Consider the following 23,662-nt stretch of genomic DNA (forward strand, 5'->3'; position numbering starts at 1 on the left):
TTTTTACCTTACTGTCTTCCTGTTAGTTATTTTCAAGTTTCAATCATTCCTCCATAACTAACATATCTAATCTTATTAAGTTATAAAGCTATAAATTGTATGGTAGACCCTATAGTAATACATACAGAGAAAACCCAACAATCATTTTACTATAGGGTCTACCATACAATATAAAGTGGGTTGGGGCAACTGTTTTTTTTTTTTAATTTGGAGCTATTTAATCAAAATTAAATTGAGTAATACAGACTAAAAGTAACACAGTTGTGTCAGTGGTTGTTTGTGGAAAATCGCTTCATGTGAAGTGAATGTTTTAATGGGTAAGAGGCTTCTTATAAAGACTTTTATGTTACTAAAGGTTTATTCTATCCACTCACCATTTTCACATTGTTTGTAATAGAGACACTCACTAATTACTACAAAACTTCATAGGAATACATTTCAATGGGTTAAACACATAATACACAATGAAAGCGGCACAGCTGCTTTGTGTGGCTGATTTGCAGAAATAACTTCAAATGAATAACTTCCAATACAATCATACAACTTTAGAAGCTTCTCGGATGAGAGGTGAAACGTCTTCAAGCAACTTAAAGCAGTCCAGACGCTTTTCTTTGCAAGCTCCTTTAAATTCCAATACACACTCAACACAAGGCTCCAGCCTTTCTCTCTCAACCACCCAGGTTAGGACTGATTAAAGCTAAGAAGGTAGCAGGTCCAGATGGCACCAACCGACCACAGTAGGTGTAGGGATGGGTATCATTTAGATTTTATCCGATACCAGTACCAAACCGGTACTTTTGAAACGGTGCCGGTGCTTAAACGGTGCTCGAACCGGTGCTTAAAGAATGGAGAACACAAAATTGGTCCAAAAACCTGTCGGTCAGATAACAGGCACCACACCCGCAGTAGATGTGCTCGGTGCGAGGTCTCGCAGCAAGCTATCAAATACGGTGCATTTCTTGGCTTTTAACAAAATGCTATATGTCGCCAGGTGTTTCATCAGATTGGAGGAGTTACCTCCTTTGCACAGTATCAGATTAACGCACTTGTTGCAGGCTGCTGAGTTTGCATCTTTTGCTGTGAAGTACAGCCAGACTTTTGACCGTTTCGCCTTGGGCGTTTTTAATCTGTAGCTCTGCTCTAAAAGAACGTTCGTACCTGGGCCCGCCTACTATCCTCGGAAACGTAAAATGATTGGCTAGAATCCAAAGTGTATGACATCTCAGTAAAAAAAAGCACCAAAATAAAGCACCGAACTGTGTGCTGCTTTTCGGTCTGCTTACTACCGTCTATGTCAGAACTGATGCCATAATGGCACCGGATACTGGTACCCATCGCTAAGTAGGTGTGAACTCAGGGCTGTGTGTCGGACAGGGTTGTCTGCAATACGGGGGCCCCACAGAGAACGGTTCTGGCTCCGTTCCTCTTCACCATCTACACTGCAGACTTTTCCCACAACTCCGCCCAGTGCTTCCTGCAGAAGTTCTCTGATGACTCTGCAATAGTCGGCCTCATCACTGATGGGGACGACAAGGAGTACAGAGGACTGACCCAAGGCTTTGTTGACTGGTGCCAGCTGAACTACCTCCAGATCAACACTAATAAAACCAAGGAGCTGGTGGTAGACTTCCGCAGGCATAAACATCCTCCACTGCAACCACTGAACATCCAAGGTATGAACATTGAGGCTGTGGACAGCTACAGGTAACTTGGTGTTCATCTGAACAACAAACTGGACTGGACTCATAATTCAGACGCCCTCTACAGGAAAGGGCAGAGCAGACTGTACCTGCTGCAGAGACTCAGGTCGTTTGGAGTGAAGGGCCCAGTCCAAAAGGGCCCACCTTCTATGATTCTGGGGTGGCCTCAGTCATCTTTTATGGCGTGGTCTGCTGGGGTGGGCCAGTTCTGCAGCGCCAGCTGTGTTTCAGCATTCCCAGTGGAGGTGGTGAGTTATAGTAGAATGTAAGCTGTCATCCCTGTTGGACAACATCTCCCACCCCATGCAGGAGACTGTGACAGCACTGAGCAGCTCCTTCAGTGGCAGGCTGCGGCACCCACAATGTAGGACGGAGAAATTTCACAGATCTTTCCTCCCCACTGCTGTCAGACTCCACAACAAAGGCTTTTGCAGCTTATTAAACACACACAAACCCACACATGTGCAATAAGAGTAAGTGCAATACTCTTTTTGTGACAAAGTTGTATTTTTACTCAGTTGTATATCACATTTGTATTCTATTTTTATCCTATTGTATATTTTATTTTATTTAATTCTTTTCTATTCTGTACAGTTGTGTACAGTGTACTATTCTATTTTTACTCCAGTGTGCTCTCATTTTTGCTATATAACTTTTGCACTGTCCACTTTCTGCTGTGACAAAACAAATTTCCCACTTGTGGGACTAATAAAGGTTGTCTTATCCTATCTTATGAATGTGTGACCTGAAAAACCTCGGTTGTAAATACAAACCGGATTCCAAAAAAGTTGGGACACTAAACAAATTGTGAATAAAAACTGAATGCAATGATGTGAAGATGGCAAATGTCAATATTCCATTCAGAATAGAACGTAGGTGACAGATCAAAAGTTTAATCCGAGAAAATGTATCATTTTAAAGGAAAAATATGTTGATTTAAAATTTCACGGTGTCAACAAATCCCAAAAAAGTTGGGACAAGTAGCAATAAGAGGCTGGAAAAAGTAAATTTGAGCATAACGAAGAGCTGGAAGACCAATTAACAGTAATTAGGTTAATTGGCAACATGATTGGGTATAAAAAGAGCTTCTCAGAGTGGCAGTGTCTCTCAGAAGCCAAGATGGGTAGAGGATCACCAATTCCCACAATGTTGCGCAGAAAGATAGTGGAGCAATATCAGAAAGATGTTACCCAGCGAAAAATTGCAAAGACTTTGCAGTTATCATCATCAACTGTGCATAACATCATCCGAAGATTCAGAGAATCTGGAACAATATCTGTGCGTAAGGGTCAAGGGCGTAAACCCATACTGGAAGCCCGTGATCTCCGGACCCTTAAACGACACTGCACCACAAACAGGAATGCTACTGTAAAGGAAATCACAGAATGGGCTCAGGAATACTTCCAGAAACCATTGTCAGTGAACACAATCCACCGTGCCATCCGCTGTTGCCAGCTGAAACTCTACAGTGCAAAGAAGAAGCCATTTCTAAGCAAGATCCAAAAGTTCAGCCGTTTTCACTGGGCCAGGGATCATTTAAAATGGAGTGTGGCAAAATGGAAGACTGTTCTGTGGTCAGACGAGTCACGATTCGAAGTTCTTTTTGGAAATGTGGGACGCCATGTCATCCGGACCAAAGAGGACAAGGACAACCCAAGTTGTTATCAACGCTTAGTTCAGAAGCCTGCATCTCTGATGGTATGGGGTTGCATGAGTGCGTGTGGCATGGGCAGGTTGCATGTCTGGAAAGGCACCATCAATGCAGAAAAATATATTCAGGTTCTGGAACAACATATGCTCCCATCCAGACGTCATCTCTTTCAGGGAAGACCCTGCATTTTTCAACAAGATAATGCCACACCACATTCTGCATCAATCACAACATCATGGCTGCGTAGGAGAAGGATCCGGGTACTGAAATGGCCAGTCTGCAGTCCAGATCTTTCCCCTATAGAGAACATTTGGCGCATCATAAAGAGGAAGGTGCGACAAAGAAGGCCCAAGACGACTGAACAGTTAGAGGCCTGTATTAGACACGAATGGGAGAGCATTCCTATTGCTAAACTTGAGAAACTGGTCTCCTCGGTCCCCAGACGTCTGTTAAGTGTTGTAAGAAGAAGGGGAGATGCCACACAGTGGTGAAAATGGCCTTGTCCCAACTTTTTTGGGATTTGTTGACACCATGACATTTTGAATCACCATATTTTTCCCTTCAGATGATAATTTTTCTCAGTTTCAACTTTTGTTCCGTGATTTATGTTCTATTCTGAATAAAATGTTGACATTTGCCATCTCCACATCATTGCATTCAGTTTTTATTCACAATTTGTTTAGTGTCCCAACTTTTTTGGAATCCGGTTTGTACTAGAAACATGCAAATATGTTAATAAAATCTAGCAAATTTTCACCATTTTTGGAAAATATAGCTTAGCTTAAAGTTTACTTTTTAGATAACTGATTGTTCCAAAAGCCTCCATTTCTTCCAACATCAAAACAATCTTCATTCATTTGAGAGCAGAATCAGTCTCTTACTGTGTGACTGATGGTCCAGGTTCATGACTGAAGACTGGAGGATAATCTCTGGACATGTCACTGTTCATGGACATAGAGCTGGATCCTGGAAACTCTGCTCTGTGGTTGTGTTGTTGACGTCTGCAAACACAAACACAGAAACAAACACTGATTTTGCTTCTACATGTACCTGCTGTTACACATTCTGCTGCTTGTCTCTACCTTTTAGATTTATGAGGCTGAAGCAGTGAATTTTCAAACAATGATTTATCAGTCTAACGATGAGCACATTCACATGAAAGCAACCAGTAACCTGCCAGTACACATATCCTAGTCATGGATAAGTGTACTGGTAGGATAGCAGTTAGTAGCTTAAAAGTAAAAAGCTTCATAGGAAACAAATATCAGGAAGTCAAAACATATAATACAGTCTGAAAGCAACACAGCTGTATCAGTGGTTGTTTGAGGAAAATGTGAATGAATGTTTGAGTGCTTTAAGAGCATTTTAAAGTTCATCCTCTTCTCTTGCCATTTTCACTGTGTTGATAATAGACACGGTTTCTTACTTTTTGCCTGATTGTCCAAGTTCATGACTGAAGACTGAACCTTTGAATTTGTCACTGTTCATGGGCCTAGAGCTGGATTCTTGAAACTCTGCTCTGTCCTTCTGCAAAGCACTCATCTTTTAGGCTTTCTGGGTGAGAAACAATGAACACTGACTGTGAGCACAAAACAAAGAAACATCAGAAAGATTTTTAAAGACAACCACAACTGGCACAACAGGAAATACACCTCACCAAGACACATGCCTTTATCCATTATGTTTCTTTCTTCATGGTGTAAGAAACTCACTTACAGAAATAAGACATTAACTATTTACAGATTTCAGATTTCTTGTTCCACCCTGAAGAACATTAATATGATTTTGTCCAGTAAGAAACATTTTTTTGTTATCCTGACACTCCATAAATGCTCAGTAACACTCACCTTGTTTTCACTCGTCTGCTCTGTGATTAGAAAACTGAAATTAAAGTACTTTGTTTCCTCCTCACCTCTGCAGTAAAGCTCCTCCTTTCTCCAAGGGAACTTGTATGACTACATTCCCAGTGTGTGAACTTCAGCTTGGAACAGAAATAACACATATGTCTTTGCTTAAATACCACAGATATGTGTTCATCTCAGATGACCTAAGTAAACTAGATACCAGAAATAAAAAAAAGACCTTTGTGTCAATCAATATAGAATGTTACTTCTTGATCACATTAGTCAGCAGAAAATGTCTGCCTCCAATGTTCCCTCTAATTTTCATGTGTCTGAGCGAACACACAAACTCCCTGAGTGATCCCTTGGGCAACAGCAGACGTGTGCACTGTGGTCACACCAGCATCGAATCCATCCAAGTTACATGGTTTATTAAAATAATCAAATTACAGCATTTACATTTATGTTAGACTACTTTTAATTAACTGCTTTAGCCCACTTACAATGAAATTTCAAAAAAACCCGTGTTCATGACCCATGTAGTATGTTAACACTATTGGAAGTAAAAATAACTTGAACTTTAATTTTGAAAACACAACTTATATATATATATACATATACATATGTATATCTTGTATTATGTGTCTGTGGTCTGGGAGAGAGTCCTGTAACTCTGTCTGCAAATACAGTATATAATGAGCAATTTTGGGCAATTAATTATATAGTTACTTCTTCTTCTTCAGTAACTGAGTTATGCAAACAGCAAAGTTTTTTCTTTTTTTTTGCAGCTGTTTACCTAAAAATGCAGCCAAGGCGTTTTTAAAAAAATAAACATTTCAAACTATTTACAGAACAATCAGCTGTTCTGCATCAAATCTGATGCCACACAAATTATTTGTGCCACTCCAAAAAATCATTTCTGTCCACTATGAGATAAAGGAGAACAACAGCCTGATACCGGCAGGCCTGACAACAGGAGATGTATCACTGCTGTAACACCTGTAACATTCAGCAGCCGCCTCATTGTTCTGACACACACAACAAAACTATTGACTACACTACACACTAACTACACAAGATTTGCGCAAAATGTTGCAAATCTCTCACATCTCAAAGCACCGCCATCACTCCTAAAACTTCCTAAACTAAATGTCATGTTGCCATATCATTTTTTGATTGGTCGACATGGTACATTTTCCGACCAATAAGAAAGGGTAGGGTTTTTTGGCTTTGTTTTTGGTCGCAGGCGGAGAGTGCGTTTGAGCGTTTTTTTAAAAAAATTAAACGCTGTTTTTACCGTTTCTTCCCGCAGTAAATATAAACAACGATAGTGTTCAGGAAGAAAACCAAACATTGCACATATTTGTATCATAACTCTGGTTTTACGTGGCCTATCAACACAATTTAAAAACTGGTATAATGTCCAGACTTTTTCCATCAATTGTTCCGTCTGTCCTGCTCACATCTCCAACGGTGGTATGCGTTGTTGTAGCTTATGTCATGGTCTCTGTGTTTTCCCTGGACCCTTCCCTTGGACCTTGCAACCCCAGGTTTTCCCCCACTGTATATATTCTGCACTCTGTGTTTGGAACTGACAACCCGCTCTGCGCTTGAATCTCCTCAACCGCTTGTGAGAGTTTATCTGTGTAGCCAATAACTCTGGACTTTAGGGATGGTAAAGCTGGGGCTGAGTGGCATTTCTTTCTTGTGACAGGGACAGCTGTCTAGCTCTGGCTAGGTAACCGTTGCCCAAGTATCTGGCACTGACTGAGTGGGACACTCACCCTGGGCACAGGGTTAAGCGTGCATTTTTATTTGCTCACTCAGAAATAAAAAACTCAAACTGATCTGTGATTACCTCATGAAAACAGGACACAGTCTCTGCATTGTTGGAATAAATATTAAACCCTACCCACAGAGCGTGTTGTTTGGTAATAGAGCTCAAGAATCCATTCTTGTAAAGAACCGATAATGCAATTCCTTAGAATAGTGGGGATAGAGACATTACTTTTTTTTCACAAAAGGACAAGACCGTGGTGGTAAAGTGCAATCTGCATCTGGAACAGAATCAACTGCATTAGCCTGTGTTGTTGTCATGGCCTGCACCTCGCCAGCTGACATCAGTCAGGCGCTATGTTTTGTTTTGTTTATTCTCCTCTCTCGCCTCTGCTCTCTCTTTCTCTCTCGTTCTCTCCCACTCTCTCTTTCTCCTGCCGGGGCGGAGCTCAGTATGGGCCATGCACCTGGGGATGATCAGCACACCTGCTGCTGATTACGAGATTAGAGTCCTACTTAAGATGGCGGATCTGCTCTACTTGTTGCTGGATCGTTGAGCCATCAGCGTCAGTTGTCCTGCACTCTGCAAGGTTTTGTTCGTGAGTACACCTGAACCTGGAGACTAGCTGTTTTTCTGTCTGTGTATAGATTTCCCCCGGACCTGTTCCCTGTGCACTGTGACTGAGCGTGAGCAAGAGTGGTAGTGGAAGGAAGAGGAGCTGTTTGTGTGTGCGAGAGCTGTGTGGAAATCTCCCCTCTCTGGACTCCTGCCCCTTTCACTCCCGGACCCTTGAACCCCGGCCCCTTTTCCCCAGACACCGTTGTGTATATATATTTCACTGTGGAGGACACTGTAAATAAATTCACTTTTGGTTTGAAGAAACTTGTGGTCTGCGCCTGAGTCCGCTTCGCTAGTTGTGACAGTTGTGGAAGTTGTCATTTTAATAAAGCCTGCAGACAAACTGTGAGCAGTAGCTAACATCCTTTAATAAAAAACAACAGAACCAAGCTTGGTGAGAGCCGCCATTGCGGGGCAAACGACCGGCAGAGTTTTCCCCCGAACACAGCACAGCCCTGGAATTAAACACTTTCTACAGGAACAAAAGGCAAAACACAGCTTTCACATCTTTCCCCCCCAAGAAAAATATTTGGCATACAATCAAATAATGGGAATAATACATAAATAAAATAAACTCTAATTCACTTGCTAAGAGAACTCTTTGCAAACACTTTTACAAACAGTGCCCTAACAGAAAGCTAGCTGAAAACCCAGAGTGATGATCGAGCTGAGTGAATGCTGACGTCAGCCCAACAGCCAGACCCTCAACTTCAACAGGTAACAAAGCACTGATGAGCAGTCAGGCCACAGTTCTACTGGTTGTTTCTCTATAAACAGGAAGGTGGAGTCGCCATATGTTCCAACAGGCGTTGTGGGGAAACCTCCTACAAGTTGAATTAAAGCATACAGGTGGTATGGCAACAGCAATCTGCAGAGAGGTATCATGTGATTATAAATAACACAGTTAATCAAGACTGCTTTAGCTAATAAAAAAAAACAAAAAAACATCAGAGTTCAGCTTTGACAGATTCAGCACTGCTCCTTTTCAAACATGAAACATGAAAAGTGAGGATTCAATTTTATGGTTTTTACAAGTGTGTGTACAGAGATAAAGTAAAAGATGTATAATTTGAGTGTTAGCAGTAAAGAGGATAATGAAAGGGAAGCTTTTTGAAACAGAGCAGACTCAAGCTTTTCACTGAACCAAAAGCTGTTGAACTGCATTCCATTCTTGATAGGACATGTTCACTGAGTGTGGGTCAGAGATTGTTTATTTAAATTAATTAATATTTGTTTTTATTTTGCCTGCTTTTTGCAGCTTTTGCAATCAGAATTGTGATCTGAATTGCATTACCATAAAATGTGTCAAACACATTTTGTTTTTCCAAGATCAGCTCTAAAAATTGTCTATAGGCTCCTCTTGTTCAGGTTTTTCTTTCTTCTGTTCATTTTAGTTATTATAATGCATGTTGTATACAGTTTGACAATGCCTGGGACAAGAGAGACAGGGGGGGGGGGCATAGGGGATCATACAACAAAAGGATACAGTACAAATAGAATTGCACAATATATCGCCAACTGAGCTAAAGCTAAAAATACGCCACATGGAACACACCTGAATAAGCAATAATGCCCTAAAGAAGCCAGAGGCAGCTATATATGGATCCAAGAAAACCAGGCCATCCACATTCCCCAAGAGTACCATAGACCTAAGGGCACATATCTCAGCGATATTGTGTGTGCATCAAGAAAGGGTTCTTTACTTCAAGAGTTTGAACATAGTCCCCTTTGGTGGCACCTGGTGGCCAAACATATGAGCTAAGAGCAACTTGAATCTACGACTTAAAATTACTGTACACTCTACAAAATCAGCAGCTTCATGTGTCTGTGAAGGTCATCCAGGTCATCGTAGTCAAAGGACCTTGCAAAGAAAAGCGTCTGGACTTCTTTAAGTTGCTTGAAGACATTTCACCTCTCATCCGAGAAGCTTCTTCAGTTCTAAGGTCAAATGGCAGAGAGTCCCAGATTTAAACCCAGTGGGAGTATCCCCCCAAGGAGGGACAAAAGGATCCTCTAATCACATGAGCCAAGGTGTGAAAGTGGGTGTGGGTCCCAATCAGCCAGGGTTTCGGGTGTGCTCATTGTAAAACCTGGCCCCATCTTATCATGTGATTTCCTGAGGTCAGATGGCCCAGGATGTGAGTGGGCGTTAAGGCGTCTGGGGAGGGAAGTCAAAACTGGATTATAGATGGCAGACAGTTGGTGTCGTAAACCACCGCCTCTGTTCAAAGATGGTCGCTCACAGTGGACATAGACCTGTGGACATAGATGAGAGGGAGACACACCTTCTCCCTCTCATCTTCAGACAACAGTAACACATTTCCAGTGATTTGGTGGACTGCCTCTATGTGGTTGGATTCATTTTCAAGCACATTATTCAACTAACATTCATGGTAAGACTCTGTATACATGACCTCATGGCTGGGGATTGACAGCCCCTAAAAGTTTGATCCTAGAATTGCCTGTAATCTCTATATAAGATGGTTTTGTAATTTGTAGTAGAACACTATTGAGCTTTCATGAGATTTTTGGATTTTGGGAAATGTGATGTGCTCAACATGGACAGTGAACAGGGAATTCTCTTGTAAATGGTCATTGATAACTATGACCTGTGGTGAGTTGTGCTATTGATGTGCTTTGATCCATTTAATTAAAGTCTTACGTGTGTGTGTGTGTGTGTGTGTGTGTTTGTTTTGCTGTTTTATTTTGTGGGAACAAAAAAAAAAGTATCTTCTTTTCATCTCCTTTAATGTGATGAGCTGTTTACACACATGAACATATTTTATTTAATATTTAATTGCCTGTTGCAGTCCAACATCAACTTCTGAGACTGAAGTAGGCTTTAAGCCAAAGTTCATCATCATTCCACAGAGTGGTGCTGCAACACAGAGATAACCATAAAATGCAGGTTGAGAAGATGATAAACGGATATTTAATATGTTTGCTGGACATGTATTTGTCTTGTTATTCTCACATTGTATAAATACTTTTGGGCCTCTGGACTTTTGCTGACATGAAAACATTCATTAAACATTTTAAAAGCAGTAAGGCAATAAACAAAAACACACAGAGCATTCTGAAAGTATTCAAACTTCACTTGTTCCACATATTGTCATGTTACAGCCATATTCCAAAATGGATTAATTTATTTTGCATTTACCAGTATATTTATACTGTGGCACTAAAAATTGAGCTCACGTGCATCCTGTTTTGGTGCATCCATTGATCATCTGTCAGATCTTTCCACAACTTGATTAGGGTCCACCTGTGGAAAATTCATTTGATTGGTGATGATTGTGTTGTTTTTATGATTTGATAATGTCCCACAGTTGGCGGTGCATGCCAGAGCACAAACCAAGCCAGGAAATCCAAGGGATTACAGTTTATGTAGACTTCCAAGACAGAACTGTATCTAGGCAAAAAGGTGGGGGAGGGTACAGAATAATGTCTGCATCACTGAAGCTCCCAATGAGTACAGCAGTCACCATCATCCTTAAATGGAAGAAAAAAGACTAGCGAGATGGCAGATGCTGTACCTCAAAAGTATCCTTCAACTCAGGAGAGCATCTGTAGGTATAAAATAAGTCATCAGTAGTCCAAACAATATAGCAGAACTTGTCCCAGAGTTTACTGACTCTTGTAAGATAAATGACAACATATCTGTGTTTTGAGTGAACATTCTGACTGTGGTCTCCTCAGTGGTGTGAAATGGGTGCAGTGCACTGAGTGCACCTGTTTCACAAGATTCAAGAGTCATTGGAGTCATCCAGGAAGTAAAGGCATACAGCAGTTGCCTGAAGTGAAAGATACCTCAGCGCACTCTGAGGTCAAGCTGTTGTAGCTCAGTCCTGTACTCCACCTAGAAGTTCAGCAGGTTCCAAAGCCCTTATATATAAACCGAAGCTTGACTTTGGAGTTAAGGCCACACTGTCTTTGTACCTTTTGGAACAGATTCAGGAAGTCTGGGTTGAGCTACGCTTTGACCACTGATTTCTTTCAGGATAAGTCTGCAGGCATCACTGCATGTCTGGATCTGTTTAAGATTGAAACAGATTGTTGCATATGCTTCATATCATTTTTAGGAAAACACTTATTTCATTTTCACCACAAAGAGGAACAGCACATTCCTTCTTAACTTAAATAAACAGACATTTAACATCTTGGTGAATCACGCAATAAATAAAGTGATTCTATGCATGTTTGTGTGAGACAGCTGGTGCACATGTCACATCAACAATGAGAAATATGGGTAAATATGAATTAAATGATCAGATTCTGTTGTATTCTAAATTTAATTTCAGGTGCCGGTAATATCTAAGGCAGCTCATCAAAACTTCAAGAGGAAAATTAAACTGAAATGTTTGATGAAAAGTTTGAAACCTTTTGGAACTGACCTGTTAAACTGTAGTTTACAGTGTGGACTCTCCAGGTAATCATACAGCTGTTTCATTCCTGAACCCTCCAGGTTGTCTACTATTAAATCCAGACGTTTCAGATAGGGGGGGTTGGACTTCAGAGAATTGACCAGAGCAGCACAGTTGTTCTCTGACAAAGTGCAGTTCTCGAATCTGAATAACAATGATGTGAATTACAAAGCGTCATTTTATTACATCACCTTTATCTTATAAGAAACCAAGTGAACGTCTAATGAACTATTGACTACAGCCTATTGCAAACTGCACACATTGTTGTTAAGTGCAACAGGCTGCAGAAAAAACACATTTGGCACAGCAGAATCAACTCTCCACACTGATTAAAAATTACCAAACCCCAGTTTGCGAGAAATGTCTCTGTGTTTTCTTCAGGCAGTAATTAAAAAAAAAAAAAAAAAAAATTAAACAGTTTAAATGTACTTGCAGCATTTTTGACAATATTTAGAAAAAAAAGGAGGACTCCCAAGAGATTTTGTGTCATGGATATGAAACTAGTGAATATATCAGAAGAAAAACAAAACACACAGACATGCACACACTACGTTACCAATCGTAAAACAAAATTAGCACCCCCCCCCAAAAACAAAAAACAAAGCAAACAAAAAAAACAGAGACAAAATCTGAGCATAAAACTGGTTTTATATTCGCATTTCTTCCTCATTGTCATGGTTAACATTGGTTGTTTAGCAAAAAATAAATAAATATTAACAGCAATATTAATATTCTAAAGAGTAACATTCTGAAAAATTATTATGAACCCCAGCTATTTGAACAGCATAATATATTCCTGATATCAATGCTCCCTTCTTCATCCAACTGATTCTGAAGGTGGACTATTTGAAGCATGGATTTTACAAGTTTGACTTCTTTAATCTTCATCCTCTTCTTTACATATATTTAACAGAAGTGTTTTACAGTTGAAGTAGATACATAACAGCACCCTCTATCGTTTAAGAAACAAAAAGGTCTCATGGTCTTTTGACCCAGTGTTTTGAGTTTTTTTGTCTTTTGTCCATTTGTGTTATTATTGACATTTTAGGTCCACTCTGTTTATTCTATATACCTGGGTTGTTCTGTTTAGAAGTGTTTATTAGATTTCCCCTTGTGTCTTTGCGCTCTGTGTGTCTATGTTTGTATAGTGGTGTAAGTTCTTGAGTCTTGTTTCCCCTCCTTATTTTTTATTCTGTCGTGTTTGTCCATGTTCCCCAGCTCGTAATGTCCCTCGTGCTCCTTGTTGTTCTCCCTCTCCCTCCAGTCATTGACTCCGTGTACTCCTTATTTTACTTTGATAGTCTCCCAACAGTGTGCGTCATGTAATTTTTGCTCTTCCCCATCCCTCTGTGTAATTTCTGCCAGTCATGCATCCCAGGTTTTTCCTCTTTCCTGTAGCCCTCTGCGTGTTTATGTCAGCATCTCCCTCAGTCCTTTGTCACATTGTCCCTCATAGCTGTGTGTCTTTCTGTGTATTTTCTCAGTGTGATTAGTTCTTAGAATTTCCCAGTTAATTTTTGCATTGTTTTGCATTTGGCAATAAAGCTGTGGTTTTTGAGTTAACGCCTTTGAGTTGGCGATGGGTCCTTTTCTGCCTGCACACAGCCATTTCATGACAAAAAGTGGCTTGTCAGACTATCTCATCAATGGCAGAGAAGGTACTTTGTCATAATTGATGGAAACTTTTATCATTGGCTGAGATAGTGGGGAATCAAGTCCACAGATAGAATATGAATTTTGTTAGTTTTTGAAAACAGTGATAATGAGAAGACCCTTCACCACCAGGCAGCGAACTTCCCATCTAAGAAAAGAAAGAGCAGGAATAAATACACGTGTACGTGTGTATACAGTTATTCCAATTGAACCTTCATCAATCAGCAAAAATGCACAGGAAAGAATGTGCGACACCAACCAGAGACAAAAAGTATGACAAATGGAAAGGCATACTTTCCAATCATGTAGCAGGTTTAACAGAGAAAGTCAGGAAAATGTTATCCAAATATGACATCCCAGTGCATTTCAATCCTAGCAACACCCATTGACAAACACTGGTTGTACATCTGCACCTAAAGGTCACACTTTCAAGCATGCCAATGTTCATATTTTGGAGAGAGAAGACAGATTGCTTGAGAGAGGAGTAAAAAAAATGTCACTGATGTCCACTGTGAACAACCATCATTGAAAAGAGGTGACGGCTTATGACACCAACTGTTACGCACCTATTTGGGCTCTTTCTAAACCCTCAGACAAAGTTTAAGCACATGTGTCAGTGTGTATATGTATGTCTCTGTTTATGTGCAAACTGGAGATTGTAACTGTTATTTTCAGTTAATATAATCTTTATATCTTCTAAAAGATATTTTAAGAGAAAAAGATTTTGTCCCAAGGTTTTGGAGAGAGTCTTACTCTGTGTGATTTTTATTAAAACACAAATAACCATCATACAGCTGGTACACATGGATTACACCTAAATCATCTTTTCAAGCATCTGTTTAGTCCAATTGTTTATTCTTTATGTAGAAAATCATCTTAAAAAATGTCAGCATCTAAAAAACCTGCAGGTTATTAGTTGGCTGCTCAAACCTCTGGTCTTTACCTGACCCACGTTGCCCCCTTAATATTTCTAGCTGTCCAATGTTACTGGTTACTTAGTGTTGTGGTGTTGAGGTGAAGATTATTAGATTCCTAGTAATCTGTACAAGTGCTGAATTTCTGTGAATAGAATCATTTGTGCTTATATATTTATACAGTGTCCAAAATTACCCACTAAAATTCAAGTCGTGGTTCCATGAAACTAAAGTATCATATTGGGAAAAAACATGTTGGACTGGTGCATTCCTTTTCTGCACCTTACAGTGCTGGAGTTGGACAAAAGGGGGATACATTTATAGTTCAATTTATTGAAATGCCTTCATAAATAACAATGGATTCAATTTCAGTCAACTGACCTGAGTATCTCCAGTCTACAGTTTGGATGGCCCAGACTATCAAAAAGTTCTTCTGCTGGATCCTGCAGGTTGATAGAACTCAGGTGCAGCTCTCTCAGATGGGAGGGGTTGGACCTCAGAGCTGACGCCACAGTTCCAAAGACTCTCCCTAAGACCCAGACATCATGAAGTCTGTGTTGACATGTAAAATAAAAAATCATGTTATTATAAAAAAAGACACATTATATTTATTTATTCCACTTGATGCAAAAAAGCTGGACACTGTCTCTTCACATCAGTGGTTCAGCTGATCTGATCTGACTGACATGAAACAGTCATGAATAATTCTCCTCTTCTTCTCCAACCTATTACACAGTCATCTAACAGCTTTGACAGATCATCCATATAAACATTAAACAAAAGAGGAGACACTATACTCCCCTGTCTAACCCCATTCTTCACATAAAAAGTGGCAGACACATAGCTACCCCATTATATGTGTGTGAACTGATGGGCATACAAGAATCTGTACCATGTTTAGATTTAAACCCAGACTGGTTATCATAGGTCAGAACATAATGTTCAGTTATCCAAGGTGTTTTCAAGGACCTTGCTAGATAAGGTTATAGGTTGATAATTGTCCTTGCTGTTTATTTTTCCTGCGTTGTCCTTTATAATGGGTACTAACATGACAGCAAGAACTTGGTCTGGCAGAATCCCATGAACTACGAATCCTGTGTAGCAAATAGCATGCAGAGGACAGGGTTTTCCACAAGCAAAATTCAGATGTCAGCAGATATCTTATCTATCCCATATGCCTTATTGTGTTTTAACATTCTAATTATATCGTAAATTTTTCTTGATGACACTATAACATTTTTTTTCTGATTTTGTCTCCTCTGATACCAAGGAGACCTGTTTGTTTTTTCTTGTTATCAAACCATCTTGGACTCGTGTTGTTAAAAGGGAATGTCATCGATCACAACAGAGGTGGAAAAAGGATGAACTGCATGTATCATTTCAAAATCTAAAACGCTACCAGAACTCTGTCAAAGAGGCAAAAAAGGGAACACTTTGCAAATATTATTTCTTACAATAATCATATCCCATGAATGTTGGGAATGGCATCCTTGAGGTTTTCAGTCAGGTTTTAAAACCCTTCATAGCACAGAATCTGCATTATTAAGGGTCTTTAATGACATCCTTCAGGCATGCGATTCTGTTAACCACGTTGCGCTGGTATTGCTTGACATAACTGCTGACACAGTAGGCCACAATATTCTAATACTTGATTAAATCATCGAGTGGGTGTTGTTGGCACTGCACTTAATTGGTTTAGGTCTTATTTGGCAAATAAAACTTTCTCTGTCAGCCTTCTCGGTTCCAAATCATCTTCTGCTTCTCTGTCATGTGACATTCCACAGGGCTCAATTTTAGGGCCACTGCTGCTTTTACTGTATTTATTGCCTCTGGGTTCCATCCTTAGAAGGCATGGGATCCCTTTTTATTGTTACGCTGATGACTACCAAATTTCTTCTCATCTCCATAAAACATCTGTTGACATGTCTAGATGGCATTAAAGCTTAGCTGGCTTTAAACCTTTTACATTTTAATGAAAAGAAAACAGGGTGGTTGTTTTAAGTTGGACGGCCAAATTAGAACAGTGGCGAAGTCCAGTTTTTATCATTTAAGGCAACTGGCAAGAGTGACATCTTTTCTTTCTAGGCAGCACTTTGAAACAGTGATCCATGCTTTTATTTAATTCCATCTGGATCTATTACTGCCACAGCCACGTCCAAGCTTGCGCTCTCGCTTGCACGCGCTTCTGAGTCCACCGGCAACTGAGACACCTCCAAGCTTAGCCACTAAAATCTGCTGAGTGAGGCATCCATGTTGCCAAATCCAAAACATGAATGTTCGTCTCATAAGTGCAACACAAATCTTGGAATATTTTCTCAGCAAGTCGAGGCCATCTTTAATGTTATTTATGTCCTTTTGCGGGCCCTTGTCCTTGACACAGCATTACAAAGTTGCGCACATCTCAAACAACAGTTGCTTGATTATTTGATCCAGTCAGATAAAAAGTAACTTGTGGCTAATGAGAATAAGAGTTCTCATTTTGACCATAATAAAGTTCAAAACCTCATCCTCCACTATTACCTTCCCATCAGAAATAAAATCCTCTGAATTTATTCGGCTAGTAGCAGGGCCTCCAGCATGCCCCCCAGCCTTCACCGTGATGTAATCATGCTTTGAATAGATATCGTTGGATGCAGATATAGATGTATACAAATTGTAAATAAGAAAATAATAATTAAGACCCCCCCCGCTTGTTTGAAATATCTCAACATCTCAACAAGATTTGTGAAAAAATTAAATTAAGATATTATGTTTCCAATAAATAGCTGTAACAGCATAATAAGAGTGATGAGTATGTTTTTGTATGGATAAAAAAACTATTCAAATATACACTGATTTGTAATGTTAATCACATCTGAACTCACCGAGCCTTTCTGCAGTTGTTCATAGCTGGAAGCAGTCTCCGTCGTCCCTCCTGTGATGTCTTGTACTCCTTCAGATCAAACTCATCCAAAATCTCCTCTGATATCAGGAGCATATATGCTAGAGCTGAACACTGAATTTCAGAGAGTTTCTTATCTGATTTGTTTTCTGACTTTAGGAACTCTTGGATCTCATGATGTACTGAGAAGTCCTTCATCTCCAACAGACAGTGGAAAATGTTTATGCATCTATCAGGACAGTTTCCACTGCCAATCTCCTTCAGGTTGTTGATGACTCTCTGGATAATCTCGGGACTGCTCTCTGTCTTACCCAGCAGACCTCCTAAGAGTGTCTGATTGCACTTCAGAGAGAGGCCATGAAGGAAGCGAACAAACAGTTCTAGGTGGCAGCTCATACTGAGACGATTCCTCCATGGCGCTATTCAGAAAATCTTCCAGAGATGAGATGTCCTTGCTAAAGAAGTTCTGCAGCACCTCTGTCTTCCTGTTGGTGTAACAGTGGAACATGTAGACTGCAGCCAGGAACTCCTGAACACTCAGATGAACAAAGCAGTAAACTGGTTTCTGGAAGATCACAGACTCTCTTTTGAGGATCTCTGTACAAACTCCTGAGTGCACCAAGGCCTCTGTGACATCCAGACCACACTGCTCCAAGTCTTCTTGGTAGAACAGGATGTTTCCTCTCTGCAAGTGTTCAAATGCTAGCCTCCCCAGCTTCAAAAGAACCTCCCTGTCAGCACTGGTGATCTCTTGCCAAATCATCTCTTGTCCCTCGTGGTACTTTTGCTTTTTCTTTGTCTGAACCAGCAGGAAGTGTGAGTACATATCAGTCAGGGTCTTGGGCAGCTCTGCTCTCTCCTCTGTAGTCAACATGTGCTCCAGAACTGTAGCAGTGATCCAGCAGTAAACTGGGATCCCACACATAATGTAAAGGCTCCTGGATGTCTTTAAGTGGGAGATGATTCTGCTTGACAGCTCTTTATTTATGAATCTCCTCCTGAAGTACTCCTCCTTCTGAGAGTCAGTGAAGCCTCGAACTTCTGTCATCCTGTCAACACATGTGGGAGGAATCTGATGGACTGCTGCAGGTCGGGAAGTTATCCAGATGAGAGCAGAGGGAAGCAGATTTCCCTCGATGAGATTTGTCAGCAGCTCACTGATGGTTGACTTCTGTGTGACATCAGACACAAGCTTCCTGTTGGTGAAATCTAACAAAAGTCTGCTTTCATCCAGGCCATCAAAGATGAACAAAAGATTACACACAGTGAGCTGCTCTGCTGTGACGCTCTGTAATGTTGGATAGAAAACATGGATCAGCTCCAGGAGACTGTACTGCTCATCTCTGACCAAGTTCAGCTCCCTGAATGAAAGCAGAACCACCGCACTGATGTGTTGGTTTTCTAAGCCCTCTGCCCAGTCCAGAGTGAACTTCTGCACCAAGAAGGTTTTTCCAATGCCAGCAACGCCATATGTCAGAACCACTCTGATGGGTCTCTGTTGGTCAGGTAAGGTTTTAAAGATGTCCTGGCAGCTAATTGGTATTTCACAGGGGATCTTCTTACAAGCGCTCTCCACCTGCCTCACCTCATGTTGGTATTGAATTGCCTCACTCTGCTCTTCTGTGATGTAGAGCTCGGTGTAGATCATTCTGAGGAGGGCTCCTCTTCCAATTTTATCAGTTCCTTCAACCACATGTTCATATCTTGTCTTCAGAGTGACCTTTAACACATCTAAAACATTTTGCAGACCAAAATCTGTTGAAAGAATGGGAAACAATGAAACTAGAGAGCAAGAAATATTTTTAATGTCTTTAATGTCTGAATAACAGAATAATTTAAAACTATATCAACAGAAAGATTTTAGAATTTTCACATTGCAGCTGCTTTTACTTGCTGCCTGCTGATCTGTATTTTTCTCTCTTCTGGGAGCAGAAGTTTGTAGATAAATCCTTCAGGACATCCTGACATTAAACACAGCAGGACATTGGCTTCCCCACAAAACAACTAGTCTGTCATTGCACTGGGTTGTGTTACCCAGTGTTCGAGTTTTATTGTATTTTGTGTTCTAGTATCGGTTTGGATTATCTAGTCAATTTCTGCAATGCCTACATTGCTGTTTTAGTCATTTGTTTTGTAGATCCTTTTGTGTAATCTCCCCCTGTTCTAAGTCTCCCGGCTACTTGTCATGTTTCATGTCTCTGTGGTTCTTGTCGTCAAGTTTGTGGCATGTCTGCGTCTCACCATATTTCCTGTTTATTTTGAAAGTCTTTTTTCCATGTTCTGTTTACACTTCCACTGTGGCGTCATTAGGTTCATTTTAGTCAGCTGTTTCCTCATGTGTCTCCACTTCCCCAGATCACCTCATGCGTGTATTTACGTCCTCTGTCTTCCTGTATTCAGTGTCGCGTTGTCTGTGTTCCATCCCTCATGTTACGTTAAGGGTTTTCAAGATTCTGTGCAGGTCGTGTTCTTGGTTATTAATTCATGTCCAGTTTCTCATTATTCTTTCGTGCATCCGCACAGAATCTTGTTCATAGTCTTCATAGTCATTTCTCATAGTTGTCTCTTAGTTTCCCAGACATTCTTATAGACCAGCTTGTAAACTTGGATTCCCACCCTCTCCACATCAAACCTTCCTCACAGACCGTTCACAATTAGTCAAGGAGAGATCATCAAACACATGAGCACACATCCCTGTGGCTCACCACAGGCTCACCACTCTTATACACCATCTACACCAGTGACTGCACCCCTCGCACCCCTGCAACATCATCATCAAATTTGCAGACGACACCACTCTGATGGGGCTCATCACCAATGATGATGACACCGCCTACAGGGATGAGGTCCAGCGACTGTCAGAACGGTGTAACTACAATAACCTCACCCTAAACACGAAGAAAACAAAGGAAGTGGTCATGGACTTCCGCAAAACAAGAACTGATCCCCTTCCCCTCTCCATAAAAGGTGACTATGTGGAGAGGGTGCCCTCCTTTAAGTTCCTCGGCACCCACATATCGGAGGACCTATCTTGGTCCACAAACACATCAGCCCTAGTGAAGAAAGCCCAGCAGCGCCTCCATTTCTTGAGTGTTTTGAGATGGAACAGGCTGAGACTGACCTCCTAGTGTCCTTCTACCGTGCCACTATTGAGAGTGTGCTGGTGCACGCTATCCCTGTGTGGTATGCTGGTTGCACAACAGCTGACAAGAAGAGACTACAGAGGGTCATCAGAACTGCAGAGAAGGTGATCTGCTGTCCACTCCCCTTCCTCGACTTAATTGCCAGCTCAAGATGTCTCTCCAGAGCCAGGGCAATTACAAAGGACCACCTCCATCCTAACCACCACCTCTTCAACATCCTGCCCTCTGGAAAAAAGTTCAGATCCATCAGGTGCAAAACTAACAGACTAAAGAACAGCTTCTTCCCGTGGGCTGTCAGAACTCCTTAATGCAAACTAAGAGTCTGAGCAGACTTCTCCAACACATCCACTCTGGCACTGCTGTTGATCATCAATGTCAGGGGTCCCCAATCCCAGTCCACGAGGGCAAGTGTCCCTGCAGTCTTTCCATGTTCTGTGCAATATTTTTGGCTCATGTGCAATATATTTGGTATGTGCAATATTTTTCAGTCCTGTGCAATATTTTGGTCCCAGTAGAACTACCATCACCACACTAAATGACCAAAGCCCCTCCACCCTTATTTATTTATTATATTATATAATAGCCCTTGTATACAAACCTACAATGTTTCTGTTTCAATGTTTCTTACACATACACCATGTATATAGTTTCACTCATATATACACATTGCTTTTTATTTTTATTTTATTTATTTTTCCCTCATTGTATGTTGTTTTCTCTTCTTACTTTTGCAGCTTTGTGGTCCAGCTACCCAATTTCGCTGTGCAAGAAACTGCGCAATGACAATAAAAAGCTCTAAGTCTAGTTTTCTCTGGTATTATTCCAGTTTACTTTTTTGTTTAGCCCTCGCCACAGTTCTTGTTGTGTCTTTTGGTTACACTCTTGTTATCAGCCCAAACAAAGGCTCGCCTTGTGTTTGTCAGGATCTGTGTCGTGGATGAGAGGAGGAGGACCCAAACGCTGGACTCACAGGTAGGTAGGTGAAGGTTGGTATTTATTGCCGGTGGAATGAACAAACAGAACAGAGGTAGGAAATGGCTGGCTGGCTGGACGACTGACTGAATGACTGAAGGACTGACTGAAAGGCCGAATGGCTGGCTGACTGAACGCAGGCGTAAACGACAACATAACATCACCAGAACATCAATGACACGACACTGGACTGGTTGAACTGAGGAACATAAATACACAGGCTGAGTGATGAGAGATTAGAAACTGGTGAGTACACAGCTGAACATAATGAACTAATGATAAACGGGAAGAGGACTGAACATAATGCACATGGACCAAGGCTAACACAATAAAACAGGAAGTGAAACAGACAGAATATAAACAGTGAACATGAACTAAGAATACTGGGTCAACGACCCAGAAACTCTGACAGTGTTTAAGTTCTGTACTCCTCACCTGTGCCTGGACTAGGGTCCACAACACAAACCTCCGCACACGCTGTCTCCGCAGACTGTGACATATCCCTCTTCTTCTCTCTGTGGAGACCAAGAAAAAATTCTTCTCACCAAAGAAAGGCAATAAAATCAGAAAATCAGAACCAACCCTTAATGCAGATCGCCCTGTGCATGGAGCTGGACAACGCTAATGGATTAACAAGCTACATCATGCTAACGCATTGACGCTATCCAGCTCCATGCGATCCACGTTAACTCGCTAATGGAGATTTGACTCGCTAATGTGGTTATGGCATTAATGTCATTTTAACGCAACTAACGCTGACAGCACTAGGCACACTGTTTTTGTTATAATACACAGTGTGCAACATTTTAAGTATTTTTTTTTTTCAAGATTTCTGTGGTCAGGTTTTCATTGTGGTTACCGATCCTTTTGGCTCCTACCTTTCTGAAAGTCTTCGGAAAATACTATTTTGTTTTTGTTACTATTAATAGGGTGAGTAGGGTGAGTGCTTTAAGATTAAGCAGAATCAATTTCATACTTGGTCTCTGAAGGTTCAGGTTCATGATTGAAGACTGGAGGATAATTTCTGGATTTGTCACTGTTCATAGACACAGAGCTTGATCCTGGAAACTCTGCTGTATCCTTATGTTTGGGATGTCTGGAAACAAAAACATAGAAAGAAGCACAGGTTATTCATGTACCTCTGTACTGTCATTGAGCTGCTTCTCTCTTAGCGTCAAATTTATCAGGCTGAATTTCTGAATTTTGTCACAACTGCTGTAGCTTCTGTAGGATTGTCACCAGGGTAATCATTTTACTTTCAGATTTTTAGGTAATAATTTAGTTTGGATTTGCATTTAGGTTTGTCTGTTATAGAACCAGTGAATCTTTCAGTCACCTTTATTGCTTAATTCTACACTGCTAATCATGAGAAGGAGCGACAGGAAGCTGGTTAACCAACTTGCTATGTGTAACCACTATTTATCTGTCGAGCTCTTCACATGAAAGATGTTACACTACAGCAACAAACCAATCAAAATCATGGATAAGTGAACTGACAGGACAGCAATTATTTTACAAAGGAACATAAAACTACGGAACTTTCGTAGTAAACACATCAAGGGATTAAACACATTATAGAAATTGGAAGCAGCCCAGCTGTTGTGTGAGTGATTATTGTGGAGATGTCATTTTAATCAAATCCGTGTCGTTAACAGCCTTGGCCATAAATAATAGGAACAAGCTAATATGTTATTAAAGTTTAGCCTATTCTGCCAACACGTTAGGAGGACAGAGGTCACCCTGTCCTCCTAGCTACCACGGTTCTTGGTCATTTTGACCCAGCTTCTTCAGTTTCTTGTATTTTGGTATTTTTATTTATGTTCTGATTTTCTAGTTGTGCTGTTTTGAATATTATTGTCTCATGTTTCAGTTGAATTGTGGTTAAAAGTTTAGTATTTAGGTTTTGTTCTTGTGCCCTCGTGTTTTAATGTAGGTTCAGTTCAGTGTTTGTCATGTTCCCTGTTTTACTTTGAAAGGCCATGTCTCATGTCAGCGTGTCTACTTTTGCTTCTGTCTCATTAAGTCTAATTACTCCCAGCTGTGTCTCCCTCCTGTCTCCCATAACCTCGTTATCCCTCAGTGTTTTTA

General features: G+C 40.7%; 2 protein-coding genes across 4 annotated transcripts in view; both read right to left on the bottom strand.

The window, feature by feature from the left end:
• LOC116312945 (protein NLRC3-like) overlaps window positions 1-5,219 on the bottom strand; it is a 52,789-nt gene extending 47,570 nt beyond the window's left edge. For 2 of the 3 annotated variants that reach the window (XM_039608023.1, XM_039608021.1), the window contains exons 1-3: window positions 5,199-5,219; window positions 4,778-4,905; window positions 4,233-4,352 (exon numbers count right to left, since the gene is read on the bottom strand). In XM_039608023.1, the coding sequence (XP_039463957.1) occupies window positions 4,233-4,352; window positions 4,778-4,893 (236 nt within the window). In that variant the 5' untranslated portion in view covers window positions 4,894-4,905; window positions 5,199-5,219. Of the gene's footprint in view, window positions 1-4,232; window positions 4,353-4,777; window positions 4,906-5,008; window positions 5,116-5,198 lie in introns of all 3 variants that reach the window. The other variant, XM_039608022.1, reaches the window with a different exon arrangement.
• The window catches only part of LOC116309971, a 195,486-nt gene that overhangs the window by 71,869 nt on the left and 99,955 nt on the right, over window positions 1-23,662 (bottom strand). The gene's annotated exons all lie outside the window — the stretch shown is intronic.

Source organism: Oreochromis aureus, linkage group 3 (genome assembly GCF_013358895.1).
Source record: "Oreochromis aureus strain Israel breed Guangdong linkage group 3, ZZ_aureus, whole genome shotgun sequence".
Lineage (NCBI taxonomy): Eukaryota > Metazoa > Chordata > Actinopteri > Cichliformes > Cichlidae > Oreochromis > Oreochromis aureus.